The sequence below is a fragment of the Panthera tigris genome, chromosome F3 (genome assembly GCF_018350195.1).
Source record: "Panthera tigris isolate Pti1 chromosome F3, P.tigris_Pti1_mat1.1, whole genome shotgun sequence".
NCBI classification, from domain to species: Eukaryota; Metazoa; Chordata; class Mammalia; order Carnivora; family Felidae; genus Panthera; species Panthera tigris.
In genome coordinates this window covers 63,236,784-63,258,836 of record NC_056678.1, presented here as the reverse complement: position 1 = coordinate 63,258,836, position 22,053 = coordinate 63,236,784, and the positions used below count along the sequence as shown (strand labels likewise).

The 22,053-nt window shown below is 49.7% G+C and overlaps 1 protein-coding gene across 3 annotated transcripts in view; it reads left to right on the top strand.

Moving 5' to 3' along the window:
• The window catches only part of LOC102967731 (carboxyl-terminal PDZ ligand of neuronal nitric oxide synthase protein), a 284,060-nt gene that overhangs the window by 58,719 nt on the left and 203,288 nt on the right, over window positions 1-22,053 (top strand). For all 3 annotated transcript variants that reach the window (XM_042977053.1, XM_042977052.1, XM_042977054.1), the window contains exon 2: window positions 16,503-16,574. In XM_042977053.1, coding sequence (XP_042832987.1) covers window positions 16,503-16,574 — 72 coding nt within the window. The remainder of the gene's footprint in view (window positions 1-16,502; window positions 16,575-22,053) is intronic.

Genomic DNA, 22,053 nt, shown 5'->3' with positions numbered 1-22,053 from the left:
CTTTAACTTTTTAATAAAGGCCTGGAGCTCTCTGATAGGCTACTGTATGCTCTTACATAGTCTCCTTTACTCCCCTTGATAAAGTCCCATTTCCCATGAAGAAGACGAGATGCAAGGAGGTTGACCAGCTGGCTCCTCTTTGCAGACCAGTTTAGCTGCGACTGGGACTGCCCAGCCTTTTGATTCAATTCTGTCATGCTCTTTTTAGAGCATTGACTTGGAGGCCGGGACACCCGGGTCGTAGTCCCATCTTGACTCTAACTGGGTGACTTAGAGCAAAGCACTTGATCGTTGGACACCTGTGTCCTGCCTTGTCGGAGTAAAACAAGAGGTGGGGGTGAAAGCCTTTGGAGGTGCCCTCCTGTGCTTATGCTTCACTTCCTTTCTTCTCCCCGGGAAACTGTCTTCACAGTCCAGGTGTTCTCCTCGTTTCTGCCTCCTCTCACTGGCTACCCTTGTGGGCTCTTCTCTTTGATTAGACTTCTTGATTATCTCTGCGGCTTACCCTCTACCATTTGGTAAGAGGAATTGTTACCGTGACTTTGGATTTCCTAGGCTTCCTGCCTCCTTTAGGTTACCTGGATGAGCGTATCTGAAAAGTCACTGCAAGAGTATTTGCTGTGCGGTGGGTGGTGGTGGTGATTAATTACTGTGCTAGGAGGACTGTTGGGCGATCACCATGGGAAGCTGGGTCATTAGATGCAGGCTAGCAGTCTGGGATTGCCTAAAGGGAGGTAAGAGAACAACATCTTAAAGATTTTGCCTCACAGGAAAAGCTGCCACGTGTTTGTTCATTTGTCTGATGGGCCAGGCTTTGTGCCAGGTATTCAGAAACGGTGTTGATGACAACAGCGGCTCCTAGCTACTGCAGTCTAGTTAGGGAGGGCACAGTTAATCTGAAGAATCAAACAGAACTCACGACTGACGAATGAGCCAAGTACAACGGGGAGAGCTGACCTAGAGAGCTGAAAAGATGTATGAACTGAGCACTTTATGTGCGTTATCTCATTGAATCTTTTTTTTTTTTTTTTTTTTTTACATTTATTTATTTTTGAGAGACAGAGACAGCGGGAGCAGGGGAGGGGCAGAGAGAGGGGGAGACACAGAATCTGAAACAGGCTCTAGGCTCCGAGCTGTCAGCACAGAGCCCGGCACGGGGCTCCAACCCACAAACCGTGAGATCATGACCTGAGCCGAAGTCGGACCCTCAACCCGCTGAGCCCCCCAGGCGCCCCTATCTCATTGATGGCCGGTCTGTAAAGAGGGTCGACTTCGTCCTGTTTTATAGAAGAAGAAACCGCAGCTGATTTTAATCCAGATCTGACTCGAAAGTCCAGGTTCTTTCTGCTCTACCTTGCTCCCTCCCTGACCGGTCCTTGATCCCAGCCTCTGAAATTCTCTGTGCAGAGGCTCCGCTTGTCTTCGGGTGGAAAACATGGAAGCTTCCATGTCGTGATTTGAAGGGGCTGGTGAAAAGGCATCTCGGTCCCCAAATAGCCACTGTATGGTCTGATGCTCCGTGCTGGGAACTCTGGCCAGCGAATAGCTGCTGAGGATGTTGGGTTTCCGTGAGACGCTAGGAAGGCAGGCTCATTAGTCCGGCCATTGGCACCAGTGTTGTCCTACCACGGGTTGGTTTATCTAATTAGCTGGCTGTGTGCGGAGTGGGGAGAGGGACTTAGAACCCAGGACAGGGGAGTTTTGGTGGGGACAAGGGAAGGGGGGGAGGAGATCGCGGAGAGAACGGCTGCCGCCCTGGAAGGAGGGCTGGATACAGGGTACCCGGAAAGGTGAGGAAAGGGATCGAGAATGAGGAGTAAAAGGTCACTAGAGACCAGCTTTGCCTCCCTTGTTCTTCTCAATAACCGGTCTGTCTCTGCATTAGTTCTCCTTTCAGAGATGGAGCGCACGATCCTTTTGTTTTCTCAGCTCTTGTGGGGGAAAAAGGAACCGGTATCCGTGGCCTCCGTTGCACACGGATTAGAGACCAGTGCAGCCTCGTGGCTGAGCCCAGAGCGGAGCGGCTCAGGCGTCTGCTGGAGTTCTCGAGCTTCTGCTGCTCAGGGTTCGGGTGGCGTCGGGGTGAAAGCGTAGCCTCTTGGGGCAGCTGGCTTTCCCGGCGCCTCTGGTGTCCCTCCCGTGCCCCTTCTCACTTACTTTGTTGTTCCTCGCTCTATTCTGATCTAGACTGCCCCTCCTCAGCCTAAGCCTGCCAGAGGGCACCCATGGTGGTGCTTGATGGAGCTGGTAGCACCTGAGACCCCTTATTGAGGAGGGTGGGGAGGCCTTACCCATAACTTGAACTTGAAAGAGAAGAGCTCTAATGTATACAAGAGCAGGCCCATGGCTGCCGGGCAATGAGATACATCTTGAGGACAGAGTAGAGTCTGCATCTTTTTGGTTTTTTTTTTTAAGCTTATTTATTTTGAGAGAGAAAGAGAGAGCACGCACGCACGTGAGGGGCAGAGAGAGAGGGAGAGAGAGCGAGAATCGGAAGCAGGCTCTGCACCATCAGTGCGGAGCCTGATGTGGGCTTGAACCCACAAACCATGAGATCATGACCTGAGCCGAAATCAAGAGTCAGATGCTCAACTGACTGAGCCACCCAGGCGCCGCTGGAGTCTGAGTCTTTATAGAGACCAATGTTAGCCTTCCATAAAAGGGAGAACTTTCTAGCAGCTGTCGTCTGAGGGAGTGATCTCTTCATCGGGGGTGGTATTTAAGCATAGGCTGGTTGACGATGTGGCGGGCACCTACAGAAGAGATTAAAATTCCAGGTGTATGTATGTGCGTGGGCGGTCAGGCAACATGATCTGTATTTACTGTCCCTCCCAACCCTGAAATCTACTTCCTTTCCTTAGTCTCACTGTGGCCTGACCTTTTCTTTTTTTTTCCCCTTTCACTCATGGTCTTGAACATTGAAATTTCTAAGCTGCAAAACGTAGGATACGTTATTTTATCTTTTTTCTTGGCGTGCCTTTAAGAATCTATTCCTGCCTAGAAGATGAGCACTGTTTGTGTTTTGGGATTGCCCTTGTGTGCCTGGTTCACCCAGACAGTCCCAGAAATGTCATGGTGTTTGGACTCTTTGCTTTAGAAGGTTCAGCGTGATACAGAAAGAATCTATTTTGTGAGCTTCTGTTTCATTTTATTGCATTGGAGAGTCGGAATGTGAAATGAGATTGCTCTACTCTTACAGTGTGGAAAAATGCGTATTCTTTGGGGGAGGGAAATATATCTTCTAGAACTAGCACTAAAATTCAGTACAGTTATAGCTCATATTTTTTCCCTTGGAATGCTTTATCTGGTGAATTTAAGCAGCTAGATGACAGCCAGCAGTGTGGACTCTCACGGAAGAGCGTTTGGGCAGCCAGAGTGGATGTTGAGGGTCATGGCCTTGCCTTAAAGAGAGCACTTCAGAGGCTCACTCAGAACCCATTTTGGTTGTAATTCCACTTTCTTGTCCACAGCAAATCAGAAGAAGGACGGTTATTTTTCGTGCGTGGGTTTTTAAGATCACAGCTTTGCTGAGAAGATGCAGTGAGTTTTATGGTATGTGAATTTGAACCGTACAATTCAGTGGTTTTTAGAATAATCACCTTGTAGCACAAATGCCACCGCTATCGAATCGCAGACCATTTGTATCCTGCCCAAAGGACCCTATCGCTCCTAATCTCCCAATTCCTGGCAACTGCTGACCTACTTCCTGTTTCTATGGATTTGCCTGTTCTGGACGCTTCCTATAAGGCGTAGTCTTTGGTGACTAGCTGCTTCCACCCGGCGTGATGCTGAAGTTCATCCGTGAGGTAGCATGTGTCGGTACCCCAGTGCTTTTTACTGCCGAATAACAATACGTTTTCTTTGCACATCCCTCCGTGGATAGACACTTGGGTCGTTTCCATTTTGGGGCTATCATGCATAATGTGGCTATGAGCGTTCATGCACAAGTATTTGTGTGGCCTTACGTCTTCATTTTTTTTTTTTTTTTTGGCGGGGGAGGGGGGTGCATACCTAGCAGTGGGATTGCTGGTTCATATGTTAACTCCGTATAACTTCTTGAGAAAGTGGTTGCACTGTGTTTTTTTTTTTTTTAACAGCAATGTGTGAAGATCCTAATTTCGCCATCGCCTCATCAATACTCGTTATTATCGGTCTTCCTTTAGCCATCCTAGTGGGTGTGAAGTGTATCTCATTGTAGTTTTGATCTACATTTCCCTGATGACTAATGATGAGGCATTTTTTTCATGTGGTTATTGGCCATTGATCTTTTTGGGAGAAGTGTCTGTTCATATCCTTTGCTCCTTTTTGTTTTTTAACATTTATTTATTTTTGAGAGAGAGTGTGTGCACTAGAGGAGCAGAGAGAGGGAGACAAAGGATCTGTAGCGGGCTCTGCGCTGTGAGCACAGAGTGCGACATGGGGCTCGAACACATGAACTGTGAGATCATGACCCGAGCCAAAATCAAGTCAGCCACTCAACCAACTGAGCCACCCAAGCTCCCCTTCTTTGCTCATTGTTTGTGTAGATTGTTTGTCGTTTATTGTTGACTTGTAAGAGTTATATTCTGGATGAAAGTGCCTTATCAGATATGACTTATAAATATTTTTCCCATTGCATGAGTTGTCCCTTGACTTTCTTGATATCCTTTGAAGCACAAGTGTTTTATCTATCTACCTACATACCTACCTATCCATCCATCAGGGTGTGAGTGGGGGAGAGGGGCAGAGGGGGAGAGAGAGAATCCCAAGTAGGCTCCACACTCAGCACAGATCCCAACGTGGGGCTTGATCCCTCAATGCTGGGATCGTGACCTGAGCCAACATCAAGAGTTGGATGCTCAACCGGCTGGGCCACCCAGGCGCCCTGAAGCGAAAGTGTTGTTAATTTTGATTAAGTCCAATTTATTTTCCTCCTGTTTGTGCTTTTGTTTATCCTAAGAAACCATTGCCTGATCTAAGGTCATGAAGATTTACTATGTTCTAAGAATTTTATAGTTTTAACTCTTAGATGTATGATACATTTTGAGTTAATTTTACATAACAATGTGTAGTAGGCGTCCTGAGTTCATTCTTTTACATGTGGATATTTAGTTGTCCCAGCACCACTGTTGAAAAGACCGCTTTTTCTCCAATGAATTGTCTTGGCATGCTTGTCAGGAATCAGTTGGCCATAAATTCAAGGATTTATTTCTGGACTCTCAATTTTACTCCATTGATTTATATGTCTAGCTTTATGCCAGTACCACACTATATTGATGACTGTAGTTATGTAGTGATTTTTGAAATTGGGAAGTCTGAGTCCTATGACCTTCTTTTCCAAGATTGTTTTGGCTATTCTGGGTCCCTTGGATTTCCACATGAATTTTAGGATGGACTTGTCAATTTCTGCAAGAAAGACCAATGGGATTTTGTGATACTGTAATGCAATCAATATGTATTTGGTCTCTAGTTCCTGGCACAGAGTTCCTTAAAAACCCTTAGAATTTCCTGAATTCTAAGTGAGCGGAACATCTTTTGTTTTTCATAAGAAGCCTCTTTGTACCTTATCTTGAGCTGATATTAATGAGGTGACTCTTGGTGGGTCCCTAGTAACTTCAGCATGGGGGATGGCTGTGAGAGAGACACCAACCATGTAACTGGAAGGTTGGAACTTTGACCCTTACAGGAAGGCAGAGGGACTGGAGACTGAATTCAGTCTCAGTGACCAGTGACTTATGCCTGTGTGGTGGAACCTCCATAAAAACCCTAAACAGTGGATTTGGAGAGCTTCTAAGTTGGTGAACACCTTGAGGTGTTGGGTGGCCTTCCTGGAGAGTCTCACTGGAGCTCTGTGTCCCTTCCCACATACCTGTGTACTTCTTTATCTGGCTGTTCGTTTGCATCCTTTATAATAAGTTGGTCATAGAAGTAAAATGTCTCCCTGAGGTCTGTGAGCTGATAAAGGCAAATTATGGAACCTGTGAGGGGGTCATGGGAATCCCTGAGTTATGGGTGGTTGGTCAGAAGTATGGGAGGCAAAAAAAAAAAAAAAAAAAAAAAAAAAGAAGTATGGGAGGCTCGGGATTTTTGACCAGCCTCTGAAGTGGGGGGCAGTTTTGTGGAGTTGAGCTCTTAACAGGTCGGGTATGTGCGAACTCTGGGTAGTGAGCGTCAGAATTGAATTGAATTGTAGGATACCCAGTTGGTGTTTGCAGAGAACTGGAGAATTACTTGGTGTGGAAAACCCACACGTTTGATAGTGGAAGTGCCAGTTTATAAACAGGTTATAGATTTTAATGGAGATTGCATTGAATTTGTAGATCAGTTGGGGAGCATTTCTTTTTTTCTTTCTTTTTTTTTTTAGTTGGGGAGCATTTCTATCTTAAGCCTTCCAATCCATGAACATGAGCAGTCTTCCTGCTGATTTAGGTCTTTTTGAATTTTGCAGTATTGTTTTATAATCTTCAAGGTACATGTCTTATGCTTCTTTTGTTAAATTTATTACTAAGTATTTCTTTGGATGCTATTGTAAATGGAGTTGTTTTCCTAATTTCATTTTTAACTCATTCATTGATTTTGGTAGTGTGTGTGTATTCCTTGGGATGTTTTATATACAAGATCATGTCATCTATGAATAGAGATAGTTTGGCTGCTTCTTTTCCGACTTGGATGCCTTTTATTTTCTTGCCAAATTGCCTGGCTAGGACTTCCAGATCCGTGTTGAATAGAAGTGATGAGGGCAGACCTCCTTGACATGGTCCTGATCTTAGGGGAAAAACATTCAGTCTTTCACCATTTAGTAGGATAGTAGCTGTGGGTTCATTTGTTGGTTTATCACCCTTTATTAGATGGAAGAAGTTTCCTTCCATTCATAGCTGGTTGAGTATTTTCATCATGAAAGGGTGTTGGATTTTATCAAATACCTCTTGTCAATTGGGTTGATCAAATGGTCTTTGATCTTTATTTTATTAAATGGTCTATTAACTGTTCTATGTTCAACCAACCTTACATTCTTGGGATAAATCACACTTGGGCACTGTGTATAATCCATTTTATAAGTTGCTGGATTTGTATTGCTAGTTCCTTTTTGAAGATTGGGGGCAGTTATTGTTAAAGGCAGAAGCATATTTATAGCCTGTTGTTATCATCCTTGCCACTAACAGTGTAGGAAGCATTAAATTCTAAAATCAGCCTCAAGGACTCAGAAGGCATAATAGTAGTCTGGAGTCATTTCTCATTGCTTTAGAGCTTGTGCACTAAATGACGTGTATAATGTTTATATATTTTGAATCCTGAAGAAATGCACTGAGTGCTCGTTTACAGAATCTCATTTTTTAGGGCAGAGTATAATACACTGTAGGGAGGTCCTACTCAAAACAGTCCAACGTAGAGAAGAGTTGGGTATGTTAATGGGGTACCAGCCAGTGATCTGGAAATATTACTTGGTTGTGGGGTTTCATTCGGTGATACTGATAAATGACTGGGTTAATGATCCTGCACCCCCAGCTCTTGGCGGGGAGGTGCTGTTCCTGGTCACAGCTCATTCAGTCAGGAAGGAAAAGTGGCAGGGTGTTCACCCCAACTGCACCCCCCCCCCCGCCCCCCGTGAGTCTCTGTGAGCAGTGTGATGGCCATTACTGGTGTGGGCTGGTCCTTGCTGCCCGGGCACCCTCTCTGCTCCAGGGTTCACCCCTTCCCTCCTCACTCCTGCTTGACCATTGGACTGAATTCTCGACTCTGCCTTCCACTGACCCCATGGCATTTTGGATCACCTTGCTTTGTCCGTTCATTAGTCTGTGAGAATCCAAGAGGCGATTATTGTAAAGCTACAAATTCTGTATCCTCAAGGTCTTGTTGGCCCATAAAGCAGGAACATAATGATACAGGGAATATCCTCTTCATGATTATGTGGTATTTTAGAAGCTCTGGAACTTTCATCTGCATTATCTAATTTGGATTCTAGGACAACCCCGACCTTGAGGCAGTCCAGATACTAGCTGTATTCCAAGGAGGAAACTGAGGCTTGGAGAGGTTAAGTACTTAGAGTTCGGCTGGTAGAGAATGTTGCTGCCCCAAGGCAAATGCCTTTGTTCTTGATGTGAAGAATTAGGGGACCCCTGGGGGACGGGGGGGGGGGTCTTCTCTTTTTCTACAGTTCCATCCCCTAAATCTTTTGATGAACAAGGGCGAGTGAGCCCTTGTCCTTTTACTGCAGATCTTGGTGCCCTGCCTCTGTCGACTGGTTTGTTTTTGAGCTGACGACCATTCAGGTGCTGGTGCACAGGCCCTCTCATCCACCTCCATCCAAGGTTAATGTAGTGAAGCAGCCCTGAGTGGGGCATCGGCCCGGGTTCGCCCCCATTGCTGCTGTATCAGGCTGGCGGTGTGGGGTAGGGAAGACCCACTTTGGTTCTGATCCCGCCGCTGTGATTCGATTCTCTCTGAGCCTCCGTTTTGCCCTCTGTAAAATGAAGATTTGGATCAAATGACTCTATGGCCACCTGACGCTCGGTCATGGCGGTCTGCCTTCCCTCTGATTTCGTGGTGTTCTTTGTCCATCTCTCCAGCGCTGGTTTACCTGGTTGATGTACGGGTGACGACTTAAGTACCGCGTAGCCTTGGTCAGTGTTTTTCTCTCTGCCTGTTTCCCCTTGTCCGCCCCCACCCAGGGGAGAAGTAACCCACTGGGCAAGTAAGCCTCCCAGATGGGCAGGGCAGAAAGTGCCTCCCTGGCCTCTCCCACACGCCTGCCTCTGTGATGCGAGCCAGAGCTCAGGCTTTCATTCGGGAACTGATAGTTGAAAGACCAGAACGTTTTTTTTTTTTTTTTTTTCTGCCTTCCTGCTTTTTCTCTCCCCTTTGCTAGATCTCTCAGATCCTCCTAATAAAGAGAAATAATCAGGCCAACCCATCTGAGCTTTTGCTAATGGACTAAAAGAACCCACAGAACCCATGTTCCCCATGGGCGGGTGTGCTGGATGGTTCAGTCCTACCCTCTGTCCCTTGTAGAGAGTCGCATGGCATTAGCATAAAGACGACTCACCACAATTCTTTTGCACCCAGCCCCTTCATGTTGAGCAGGAAGGATTCTGCTGTGATCTCCGGCACATTCATCGGCCCCCGCTGAGCCCCTGATCAATAGTGACACAGTCCCATCAGATGGCCCTCAAATAGTACTTCCTTTTTTGGATGGGCTGGGAGAGAGGGGAAGAAATATAAATGCCTCTTTCCTCTTAGACTACAAATAAATGCAGCTGCATTTCAAGCATCTTGGAAGCTTTTCTGGTGGTGTGAGTGTATAGGGCGAGGAGGGGTGCGGGTAACCTGCCCTGAGCTGCTAAATGTCCATACGGGTCCTTCTAAGTCCCCCCTGCCCCCGCCCGCACACCTCGGCACCTGGAGAACACAGAGAACGCAGAACCGGCCTCAGAAAGGGGGAGTGTGCCGCCCCGAGGCCACGCTTTCCTTCCCCTCCCCCAGAGCATCTGGGGGGGTGGGGGGGAAGGTCATTGGCTGAGTGTGTGCCCTGGAATCTGGGGCCGCTGCTGCCTGCAGTTAATGCTGCTTTGTTCGATGCTAAATGAGGCGAGAACTTTCACCCAGGTCACATTCATAATCCCGCTCAGCAGGACGCTCAGCTGTGCACCAAGGGCAGTTTCTGAGGCTTGGGAGAACCTTTCCCGTTGGAGCGGTGGCGGGAGGGTGGGCTTCTTGGCCCCATTGCTGCCATACACTGGGTCTCGGACAGGTGGCCCCCTCATTCATTCCGCAGATGCTCGGGCCTTTGTCTCCCAGGCCCTCTTCCAAGGGCTGGGGACGCGGACGCTGGGAGGGCAAGGTTCCGGGGAAGGCAGAGGGGGACCCCGTGAAGGAGGCACACCTCACACCTGCAGACCATGGGAAGTGCTGGGACGGAAACCAGAGGGTGATGGGAAAAAGGACAACGTAGGTGGGTCGTGATGGTGGACGTGTAGGAGGCGTTGGCAGGATACCCGGCCTCTCTGACTGCTGTTTGGTCACGTCCTCCTAGGACGTGACTCCTAAGGTCCCTTTTGGATTTGACACCCTCTGCCTCTACGACTCTGAGTTTTTAGAAGGTAATCGGGGCAGCATTGGTTAAGGGACTAGTTGAGATGGGCCCCCCACTGGGGATTGCTGGATTCCAGCAGGATGTCGCACTGCTCGTGCGCGTGTGTTTGGGGAGAGGACACAGTGTGGCCAGGAGACTGGTGGGGGATACGAGAAGGGGTGGGCAGGGTGGCAGAACAGAAGCCAGGCTGGGTTTGGACCTGGAAGGAGTGAGTTCGTACAGATGCAGGCAGGGGGGTTCGGACCCGCCTTACGCGGGTCCTTTGTCCTTTTCTGGGACAGGAGGGGCTTCCTCCCGAATCCCCCATGGTCTTTGCTGTGGGCTGGGGCTGTCCGAGTGGTCTTCAGAGAGAAGAGGAGCTCCGGGAAGGCAGAGTCTAGGGACCTTTACATGGTGCCCCTTTATGGGGGCCCTTGTCCTTTTGCCCCGGGAAAACGTGGCCCTGTGGCCTTTGCCCATGGCCTTGCCTGCACTGGTCAGTCAGTAAGGTTTTAACGGCCCTGTGACACAACATTCTGCATTCTGCTATTCTCTTCTGAAGGGTGTTGAATTTTGTTCTTCATGATGGTTAACGTGGCTGGTCTTAAATCCTCAATCTGCCGCTCCTGGGGTGGGCCCCTGCCCCCTTCTCCTGGGCTCCTTGGAATCTGCTTCGCAAATGTATAGTTTGGAAGTCGTCTACGGGCCTGGGTGGGGTTGACACGATTTGGGAGCCCCCTCTACGACCCCCTTCTGCTGGGGGTTTCTGCCCCCCACCGTCCGGTTCCTCAGGCTGTTGCAGCTCTGGTGTCCGGACCCCCCAGGCTGTCTGACTGGGTCTCTGGGCCTGACCTCCGGCTCCCTGGCCCCGTGTTTGCACTTTGTACCACTGGGTGGGAGACAGCACAAACCAAGCGTCACTGAGGGCAGTGGCCTTCTTTCAGGGACGATTCCCTGCTAAGCCCTGCCTGTTCTTGTCCAGTGCCTTCAAAGTTATTTTTATTATTTCAACCAACAGACTCGATGTTTTAGGGTGACAGAAAAATTGGGTGGCAAGGACAGAATTGCCATATACCCCTACTGTTCCCCACCCCCCACCCCCGGCCGTCCCCATACGCACATAGCTTCCCCTGTTAGCACCTTGCGTCGGGTGGTGCGTTTGTTATGACTGAGTCAATATTGATTCGTTATTATTAACTAATGTCCCGGTTTATATTACGGTTCACTCTTTGTACATTCTCTGCAAAGTTGTTTTTTTTTAAATAATCTTTTCCAGACTTCCTATTTATTGCTTGTTGGAGGCCTAGTCCGGTGATATAGTTCCTCCAACATTATCAGAAGCAGAATCATCTGATACATTTTATTTTTATAAATATTTTTGACTCCTATATCTATCTATCTATCTATCTATCTATCTATCTATCTATCTATCTATCTATCTATCTATCTTTCTGTCTTTCTCCTTTTTTTTTTTTTGGGTGGGGGGGGTTGGTCTCTGGAAACAGTTGACGGAAACCTTGTAAATAAAGGGAGTTCCTGAGGAACGTGATGGCAGAAAGTCTAGCAAGTTCCATGGGTGACTGTTAAGTCTTGCTGCCTTTTAGCCTTGTGATTCATGCACATCACCGGGAGACATGGCTACGGTGCAGTTTATCAGTGTCTCCAGGAGTTCATCTCTGGGAAGCGGAAGCAAGAAAATGAGTGAAAGTAATTTCATGAGGTATTAATCTAGCACGACGCTGAGGTTGTCCAGAAGCTTCAAAAGAAAAAAATACCTGAAGTCCGTCTGATTAACCTCATTTGCAGCTAACTCCTCCTTATCTGGAAGATGAGGCCGCAGATAAATTGGACACAGGTCATTTGTATCTTGAGTACCACTGCAATTTGAATCTTCCTTCTAGTTTTTTTTTTCTTGTGCTAATGAAAAAGCAGTAGGCCTGGGTATTTTAAAACGCCGTTATTCTCCCCTTAAGCTCTGTGGTAGGTGTTCTTCTGAATAGGAGCCCTAGGAGATGCCTCACCGCAGGGATTTCTGGAAGGCGGGCAGAAGTCCAGCAGAATGCCAGGTGACTAAACATCCACCAATGCAAAGGTGGGATGTACTTCATCTTCCTTTTTTTTTTTTTAAACTTTTATATTTGGCATCTGTTTTTTTTTCTTTTTAAAGTTTTATTTATTTATTTTGAGGGAAGGGGGAGTGGGGGAGGAGCAGAGGGAAAGGGAGAGAGAGAATCCCAAGCAGGCTCCACGCTGTCAGTGCAGAGCCTGACGCGGGGCTTGAACCCACAAACCGCAAGATCGTGACCTGAGCAGAGATCAAGAGTCGGATGCTTAGCCGGCTGAGCACCCCCCGGGCACCCCACGTACTTCATCTCTTGGCAAGCCAGGAATTGCATGTGCTACTCTGAGAGCATCTGGCTTAGGTCCAGTTCAGGTACCCGCACAAAATAGGTAACTCGATAGAATCACCACAGGGACCATCCAGGGTGGGATGGCTGATGCCTGTGATGTCGGAACACGGGTCAGGATCCAGGGCTCAGGCCTCTCCCGTCCCTCCTCAGTGTGGTGATTGTCCGTGGGGAGTGCACGGGGCGGGTGCGAATATGCTCATTCTTGGAGGGTTCCAGCCAGGTAGGCTCGGTTAACCCGTGAGGGGGGCGTCCCTTATGGAGCCGCGTGTCGATGTTCTGCAAGAGAACTGGGGGGGATCGCGGGAGTGTTCCGGAGGGGGCCGCCTTCCCTGGCGGTCAGCAGAGGGAAGTAGAGGTGAGCAGAGGTCTGCAGGGCCCGTGGATGTTGGAGGGCTGGAGAGGGAGGGTAGATCGGTGCCCAGGGAAGGCCCACGTGTAGAAGCTCTTGGGTGTAGGATGTGTTGTGGGCCTTTCCCAACGACGGAGAGGCCTGTGGTGTGAGAGGGAGCTGTGCCGTGCGGGCCCATGGGCAGTGTAAGCCCCACCGAGGGCTTTGACGGTCACCTTCAGAGTTGACGGCGCACCCGAGGGTCTTAAGGGAGGAATACGGTCTAGTTTGCATCTGAGAGTGAGCACTGTGATGGCCTTGTGGGGAGTGGTTTGGAGGGGCCCTGGGGACAGCGGAGAAACCCGTGAGGAGACATTGTGTAGATGGAGGGAAGGGTTTTGGGGGATGAGGTGGTGAGTGTGGGAGGAGAGGGACCTGGCAGGTCCTGGTCGGCCGTGCTGACTGGCTGTGGTGGCCAAGGGAGAAGCTCGTTCGGGGATGACTCCCAGATCTCAGGCTTGAACGACTGGTAGACGTTCTGGAGGCTGTTCGTCAAGATGAAGAAGCCGAGGTGAGCATGGTGTTTGGGGCATGGCGTTTGGGGCACGTTTCCCTTCTGGAAACGAGCCTGTGGCACCCAGACTCCTGCAGGAGAGGCAGATAAAGGGGATGCCCTTTCTGACCGAGAGCCCGTCACTGTGCGTCAGCCTTTGACTGAAGGCAGGGAATAGACTTCTGCCTGATCCCTGCAGGAGGTGACGGAAGCGAGGATCTTCAAAGGTTGTTAGCTCAGCAGGTGCATGAGGTTCAGGCCTGGGAGCCGACTTCCCGAAGGTGAGTGGGAAGCCTCTCTTCCGTTTACACGGATATGCGGGCCACCTTGACCGCAGTTGAGCGCAAGTTGAGCGGATGTAAGGACCCGCCTCCAGCGGGGGCGGGGGGGAGGGACTGGTCTCAGACCGTGTCTTACACTTTCTCCATCTCAAGATACTCAGATGGACTGAAGTTCGTTGGGGAGGGGGTGATGCTCGTGCCTGAGACGGGTTGTTGCGAGGCCAGCCTGGGACATCGTATTCGCTCGGCCGTCGGGTTTTGCCCCGAGGAATGGGCTTTCTGACCTGACCGCTCTCCGGCTTCCTTGGCGTCGCGGTTCTGCTTTTTGCCTCACGTTCTTGGTGTGAATATCTAGGTGTTGCCTAGATGTGGACTTGAACCCTACCTCGCGTGACCTTTTCATCTCTTTGACCCTAAGGGACATCTGTCGTGGGGAATTTGACCCTGAGCTACACCTCTCGTAGGTTCCCTCCTCCGGACAGATTGTCAGGAGGGCGGGTTTGTGACTTCGTGGGACCGGGAAGGAAGGCAGACCAGTGAGTGCGTGCGTGGTGTGAATTGAGTGTCGGAGGCTAGTATGTGCGATGACCACGTGGGTGTGAGCATGCGTGCCCCGTACGTGTGTGAAGGTGTGTGGTGTGTGCACGGCTGGTGGCTGATGGAGCGAAGGAGGCAAGGGGGGACCGGTCCCCTCTGGGCATTCGTGTTCACGCGCAGGTGTGGATCTCCTGGTGTGGCAGGGATCAGCGTGGGAAGACGGGCCGGGTCCCCGGGCTCACCTGTAACGAGCGGCCTTGCTCGGTCTCGAGGTCCTGGCTCTCACGTGACGGCTGAGGGAACACGAGCCCCTGGAGGTCTGACTGCTCGGAGTTCAGGGAAGGAACCCTCGGGCCCGCAGGGTCTGGGACAGGGAGGGGGAAACTGCCCCTGGCTGGGGGCTCTGCGAAGATGGGTGGTCACAAGCCCGGGCTGCCGCTCTGGGCCGTGGAGGTCACGGACACGTTGCCTGATGCTGTGGGGTCCCAGCAGCGCTCGGAGCGGGGAGAAGCGCCATCCATATTTAAATCTGACCACACTCTTAGATCTAGGGGGCTTCATTCACCTAAGTGGGTTGCCAGACGCTTTATCAACAGGTACATGGCTTCCCGCCTGCCGTCGTGGGGCTGTCCGCCTTGGGCCCACAATGTAATGGGCTCACAACTCACCACTGGGTGCTGGGACTGTGCTCCTCAGGGGATTAGCACAAACTGGATCAATCCTAGGGGAAACCTTTGGCAGTTTTAAGCTCTTGGAACCTTGCTTCCGGGGGCTAGCCTTCACTCTAAATTTCAGAAAGAACCTTCTATTCCTCTATAACCACAGGAAACGCATTTCTTACAGGGATGACTACCCTCTTCTTTTAATGCCATTTTTGCCCAGGCAGACTTTTAAGTTATTTAGAAGCTGTTGATTTCTAGGATATCCCCCAGGCTATTTTATATAACTTGAATGAAAAAAGGAAAGGCGTACCCCAATATCAGTATGGAATGGGATGGTGTATGTGAAGGAACCAATACATGTGTTTAAAAACGTCCCCCCGCTTTTCTTGTTTCATCCTACTTAGGAATGATCTCAAGATCTTTCTGTACTTTTGGTCCAGCAGTCCTGCTTGTAGAAGCCCCGCCTACAGAGCTCTGGATGAGCTCGGAGGTATATAGATGAGGACGTAATGGAAGCAGGGTTGTTAATAGTGACATATGTAGGGTTGGTGGCCACCACATGTAACGTGACTGACTTGTACGCATTGGCAGAGAAAAACGTCCAAGTTGTGTCTAATGTTAAAAAGTAGGGGCGCCTGGGTGGCTTGGTTGGTTAAGTGTCCGACTCTTGACTTTGGCTCAGGTCACGATCTTACGGTTTGTGAGTTCGAGCCCCGCGTCAGGCTCTGTGCCAATAGCGCGGAGCCTGCTTGGGATCATCTTCCTCTCTCTCTGCCCCTCTTCTGCTTGCCCCCCCCTAAAATAAATAAAAATAAAGTTAAAAAAAAGTTAAAAAGAAATCACGTTGTAGGACAGTGCGAAGAGCGAACCTTTTTACGTAAAAATAAATTCCTTTGTGTCTACGAATACATGTGCCCATCAGCATACAAAAAGAGTATGTCAGACTATCAACGGGCTGGGGGGAGGTTATTTTGCTCAGCATATTGCTACATTATTAGAATAGTATACCGTGAGGAAGTATCCATGTATTAAACATTAACCTGGATGTCATTTTGTGTTTTGAAACGTTTCAGAAGATTAAGTTTTCTTTTTTCTTTTTTAGAAGATTCAAATTTTAAATAAAACATAATTAGCGTGTTCCTGTCCTCCAGTTAGGAACTTAATCAAGTGTGTGAGGTCCCTATAACATCGAGAGCTAACTCAATGAAGTGCCATTAATTGAAAAAAGCACATATTCCTTTTTTTTTTTTTTTGAAGGGGGGGGGGTCTGCTTTAATATAAGCAAAGCATATCTGTGTAAGACATTTTATACCTCCTTGCATTTGATCTTTACTGGAATCCCATTTTACAGGTGAGGAAATTGAGACAAAGGCCAAGCGCCTCCCCCCAAAGATAGCGGTGGGAGATTCATCCCACCCAAGTCTTTCTGATTCAGGAACCTGCTTGAACACCATGCTCGGCCTCATTTCTGATGAGGAGCAGGATGAAAAAGGAAGCAGTGGTTTCTTGCATTGATTTTTATAAAGTTAGAAGTAGGCCCTGAACGAGACACCCCTTTGGCTCTCGGTTTCCTCCTCCACAAAATAGGGAGCTTAACTGGATCTCCTTCCCTCCGCTAACATTCTGTGACCAGGGTCCCTTGCTGTCCCTCTTCTCAATGAGTGCTTGCTTCCTCCCCGCAGTACGTCGGAAGCCTGGATGTGCCGAGGCCCAATAGCAGAGTGGAGATCGTGGCGGCCATGCGCCGGATACGGGTGAGTGGCCGGAGGTGGGGCTGGGTGGGGTCAACTCGAGCATCTTAGCTGGTGCCCTTTTAGATGTGCTGGGGGTACCAAGGTGGGAGGCTGCGCCCACCGCAAACCGCAGACCCCTCTCCCTCCACTCTCCAGGGAAGCTGTTCTGAGTCGGGTGGTTCATCTGGATTAAAGGCCAAGGATTAAATTGATGTGGTGGCTGGAGGGACACTATCCCCCCCACTCTTCCGCTGCCCCGCTGCTCCTGAAACGGAGATGCAGGTGCCCTTGAGGGTGTGTGGGGTCCGCTGGGGAGTGAGAGAGAATGCTGACGTATCTTTTTAATTCGGATTTTAGGGGAAATGTCTGATAATTAGCTGTTAATTGACTCAAAAACACTAAAAAAGTAAAGCAATTTATTGTGGTATGTAAGAAGGTTGACTTGAATTTTTAAGAACAAACGTGGGATTTCAGCATAATTTCCTTGATCAGTTGCTTTGGGCCCCGAAAGGGTGTGTGTGCGTTCTCTTGTGGCATTTCGGGCACCTTCTAGCAGCGTCTGGAAAACATTCCAGCCCGTTGCTTTCCGACTCGGGTACACAGAGCAGAGACTGAACAAAAACGAAGCTGCTTTCTGATCACCGTGAAGGAATTTGTCTGTGTGCTCTTCATTGACATAGGAGCTACTTGAAATTTTGTACATTTCGAAGGTAGGTTAGCGATTGGTCAAATGGCATTGCATAACTTTTTGGAGAGAATGGGTGTCGGAGGTGGCTGGATTGGTCATCCAGGATGCAGCCTGTTTTGGGCTGTTTGTTTGCAGAAGAATCTACCACCTAAATGGAAAACATGTAGCAGATGTTGGGAGCTCCAGTTGGCTGTTCACCAATTTTACTTCCAGCCAATTCCTCTCCCCTGCAGAAACCTCAGGTCGGGGACAGCAGATTTGGGAAGAAAATTAGCATGTTTGTCCCTGTTTATCTGAGCAGTTCGTTAGCCTATTAAAATAACTTTTTCAGGGCGCCTGGGTGTCTCAGTCGGTTAAGCGTCTGGCTCTTGGTTTCGGCTCAGGTCATGATCTCACGGTTCGTGAGTTTGAGCCCCGCATTGAGCTTCCAGAACAGAACCTGCTTGCGATTCTTTCTCTCTCTCTGCCCCTCCCCTGCTGGTGCATGCTCTCTCTCAAATAAAACGTTAAAAAAAACAACAACAAACCACTTTTTCACTGCCTTGATCTTCCCAATTCTTCAGCATTTTTTATTAAGTTGTATTTGTTGAAACTATCAAAAAAACAATGCTGTTTTTCATGGTTGTGGGAATGAGTTGCTTCAAAGCACCTTCATGTGGGTTCATTTGATGTCCACAGCAAGCTGTGGAGTGGGGGTCCTGTAACCCTCATTTTTTTTTAGATTAAAGCTCAGAGAGAGAGGGGTCCTGAGGAATCCTGGGGTCTAGGAGATGGTGGGCATGTGACCTGTGTGTAGTTCTCCCCTCGCTCTCGAGAGACTGTGAGATTCTTCATCCCTGTGGCTTCAGGCTTGGCATTAAGTATATTCCCAGGTCTTTCCTCTACTTTCTTCATCTTCCTGTTCAGATAGAAAGCCCAGCAGCCTTGGTTGGGGGGCATCTGGGGGAGGCGTTCCCTGTGCTGGGATGGCCTGTGCTCTCGCTATGGTTGGCGTTATTGCAGCCTGGGGCTGGCCTGTCCTTGGGGTTTCACCGAAAATGCCTCTTTTCTTCATGTTGGACTAAGACATGGGGGACTATGTTGTCGTTAATACCTTTATCATAGTTCGAGTCCTGTCTCTGTTAATATTAGCCGTCAATGGAAATAGTTACCGCTCAGCACAAAGTATGCGTGAGGTGCTTCATTAGGCCTTTTAGTCTAGAAATAATGATTCGCGACTACTCTAGGTGAGGCGAGGATACGATCGCATTTTGTAGGTGAGGAAACAGAGTTTGGGGGAGGTAGTTCTAGGTCAAGCTGCTGTCAGTAGGTGGAGCTGGGGCTCACGCCCAGGACGGTGCTGCCGCCTCTGTGACCCTGCTCTTGAATGTTCTTTTGGGTGATCGGCCCAGTTGGCGAACCAAGGCTTAGGACGTGGAACTTCCCTAGCGAGGGAGTCCATGGCAGAGACACCACTTTGTGGAAGGAACAGAGCGTACCTCTGCAGAAGGCATCACCCCAAAGCTATGGACGCCCCGGGGCATCTGGCAGGACTGGCCATGTGTTGGGGGCTGGAGTGGCCCGTCTCCTCTGCCCTTGTCACTTGTCAGCCCGTGTGGCCTTGTGCCAGCAAGTCCCTTCCCTGTGACCTGCTTCTAGTGCTTAATGAGCAAGCAGCTCATTAAATCAGAGGGAGAAACACACTGGCCAGAAAGCGGCTTGGTCTGGCTGGCCAGTCGCTTGTTTAGACTGGCCGCCATGACAGCAAGCGCTCTGGGTGTGTGTTTTACCCCGAAACCTCCAATTCACGGCTAGGTCCGGGCTGCTATTTTCTGCTCTCCCTTTCACAAGCTGTTTGGTTGTAATTACAGTTGTCAAGGACTGAGGCATGGGGTTTCTGTGTAAATGACCGTTCCTGACTTTGTTTCTCTGTGGAACGGTGCCAGGCCAGCGCTGGGCAGCAGACTCTGGGGTTTGGGTTGCTGGCTGCTCTGGCAGATCCAGAGACGCAGGCCTCCCAGCTTGGCCGGTGCAGAGTGCTGGTCCTCAGAGTGCTGGTCCTCAGGTTATAGAAGGATGACTGGGTCTTACACCTGGGTGTCTTGCCAAGCCCTTGACCTGACAGTCTCCCTGATCTCTCCGGAGCTCTGCACGGGACAGGGGATAGGGCATCAGATAGAAGCGACCGGCCTGAGGGGGGCCAGATGCACCTTCAGAGCTGAGGCCGCAGCAGGTATATGGACCCCGTCCCTTCCTCAGTCCCACACTGGAGTGTCGGCTCCCCACTGAGTGTTTGGACTTTGTTGATGTGACCTGTGTTTTGTTCTTCCCTCTGTCTGCTTCTTCTTTGTCTTGCCATACAGCTTTTCTCTCAAAATTTATGTCATGTGTTTTTGGCATCTTTTTTCTTTTGTACTGTGCTTTCGAGATTTTTTAAAACAATGGTTAAAAAACATTAAATGTGACTATTAAAAAAATTGTTTTTAATGTTTATTTTTGGGAGAGAGACAGAGTGGGGGAGGGGAGGGGCAGAGAGAGAGGGAGACGCAGAATCCAAAGCAGGTTCCAGGCTCCGAGCTGTCAGCACAGAGCCCGATGCGGGGCTTGAACCCGTGAACCGTGAGATCGTGAGTTGAGCTGAAGTCGGACGCTTAACCAACGGAGCCACCCAGGCGCCCCGGCAACCACCTGTATACTCTGTTTCTATGATTTCGGCTGCTTGGATACCTCATCAATGGAGTCCTGTTGTATTTGTCATTTCGTGACTGGCTTAGTTCCTGTAGCATAACGTCCCTGAGGTTCCTGTATGCTGTGGCACGTGACGGGATTCCTCTCCTTTGTAAGGCTGCGTAGTATTCAATTGTATGTGTGTAACGAACACATTTTCTTTATCCAGTCATCTGTTGACGGACGCTTGGGTTTCTTCCCCCTCTTGGCTCTCGTGAATAGTGCTGCCGTGACCATGGATGTGCAGATATGTCTGAGATCCTGCTTTGAATAATTTTGGGTCTCTACCCAGATGGGCGATTGTTAAATTATATGGCGATTCTATTTTTAATGTTTTGTATTGTCTTCCATAATGGTTGTACCGTTTAAAACTCTCACCAGTGGTACGCGAGGGTTTCAAGATTTTTTTTTTTTTTTCTCCTTAGTAACACACGTAACTTCTCTTGATGCTGGCCCTTTAAATAGATGGGCTTTCCTTTTCTGGACGGGATGTCTTGGGGGGCGGGGGGGGGGTCTCAGGAAGCAGAGCATGTCTTCCTGGTGACTGCTAGGTTGCTTGCTGTCACAGAGTCCTCCTGGCTGAACTGTCCCCATGAACGGTATGCGGGTTCCTCATACCGTACTTGTGACGACTGGGCTTGGGGTTGTGGATGGCAGTAACTTTAATACCTGAGTTTTGAAGCATTTTGGAAATGCAGTTAAATGCAGGTAAATACACCGAGAGACCCTCGGTTGCTTCGTGCAGGTCCTTAAAACCGGCAACGTCTTTTCACGGATTTCAGTGCAGCCCTCGCTGCCTTGGGGCGGCCCTCCCCCACCTGATCATTTTGTTCCTTCCTGTGTTCTTAGAGCACCTCTCTTCTGTGGTTTTTGAGTGACTTTCCAATCTGTCAGCATGACAGCCTGTGCTCAGTAGACTTTTGTCGAGTGACTCAGAAAATTAATCTTAGATGATAACCACGTGAGCATAAAGCAGGGAAACCCAGGAGAGGTTGTGCCAAGACGGGGGTGGGGGCGGGGGGGCCGGGAAGGAGGAATGCTCTGGACTCCGGTGGGTGGGGAGCCAGGCGGGGCTCCAGCGTGGCACCTGGTGTCGCCTTACCTCCTCACCTTTGGAACGTGTAGTAGCTTCTAGAAGGGAAGCCCCAGGTGGGGAAGGGGAGAGGCATCTTGCTGCGCCTTTGGTGCTGGAGAGGGGACAGACAGCCGTCTTTGTGGCCCGAGACCGAATGTCTGTCTGTTAAAACACCAGGGGACAGATCCCCACAGCCGTGTATCCGCTTGTGACTCCTGGCCCTGAAGTCACTTGTACTGCTTGTATCCAGATGCGTTCAGAGATGCTTGGTCTCCCGCTGAGGCCCCTCTGGCTGTGGGCTGGATGAAGTCCCAGCCACATGGCAGACAGCTTTCACAGTGGCCCAGCAGGGGACCAGAGCTTTCTGTTTTTGCTTTTTTTTTTTTTTTTTTCTTTTAAATGTTTATTTTTGAGAGAGACAGAGCATGACCAGGGGAGAGGCAGAGAGAGAGGGAGACACAGAATCCAAAGCAGGCTCCAGGCTCCAAGCTGTCAGCACAGAGCCCGATGCCGGGCTCGAGCTCACAAACTGTGAGATCGTGACCTGAGGCGAAGTCGGACACTTAACTGAGTGAGCCACTCAGGCGCCCCCAGAGTTTTTGGTTTAATCGTGGCTTGATTTCTCAAGGGTGGCTGCTCGGGGGTGGTGTGGTCATGCGGCCTTGAACAGAATGGGCTGGTGACCAGGAAGTGGCCAAGTCCTCCAGTCGCCCACAGCTCCCTTCTGGGATTGCCGACTCTTCCAGAACTTTTTCTCAAGGGAAAAGAAAAAAAACCAACCCCTTGGGAGAACATGAGTGAAATGCCGTCCAGAGAACATCCGGGTCCTGGGGGCTGGCGGGCTTTGTGGAACAGCGTCTGCCGTGGTGAGGGTCTCCTGTCCTTGCCCGGGTCTCCTTCCCCACGGCCGGTAAGTCCCAGCAGTCACGTCCTCACTGCGTGCAACCCTCTGCGGGTAACGTGGTTCCCGCAGCAGCATCTGCTCCTTTGTTGTTCATGGTCTTCCTCCTCGGGCTGGGAGCTGGCCCGTC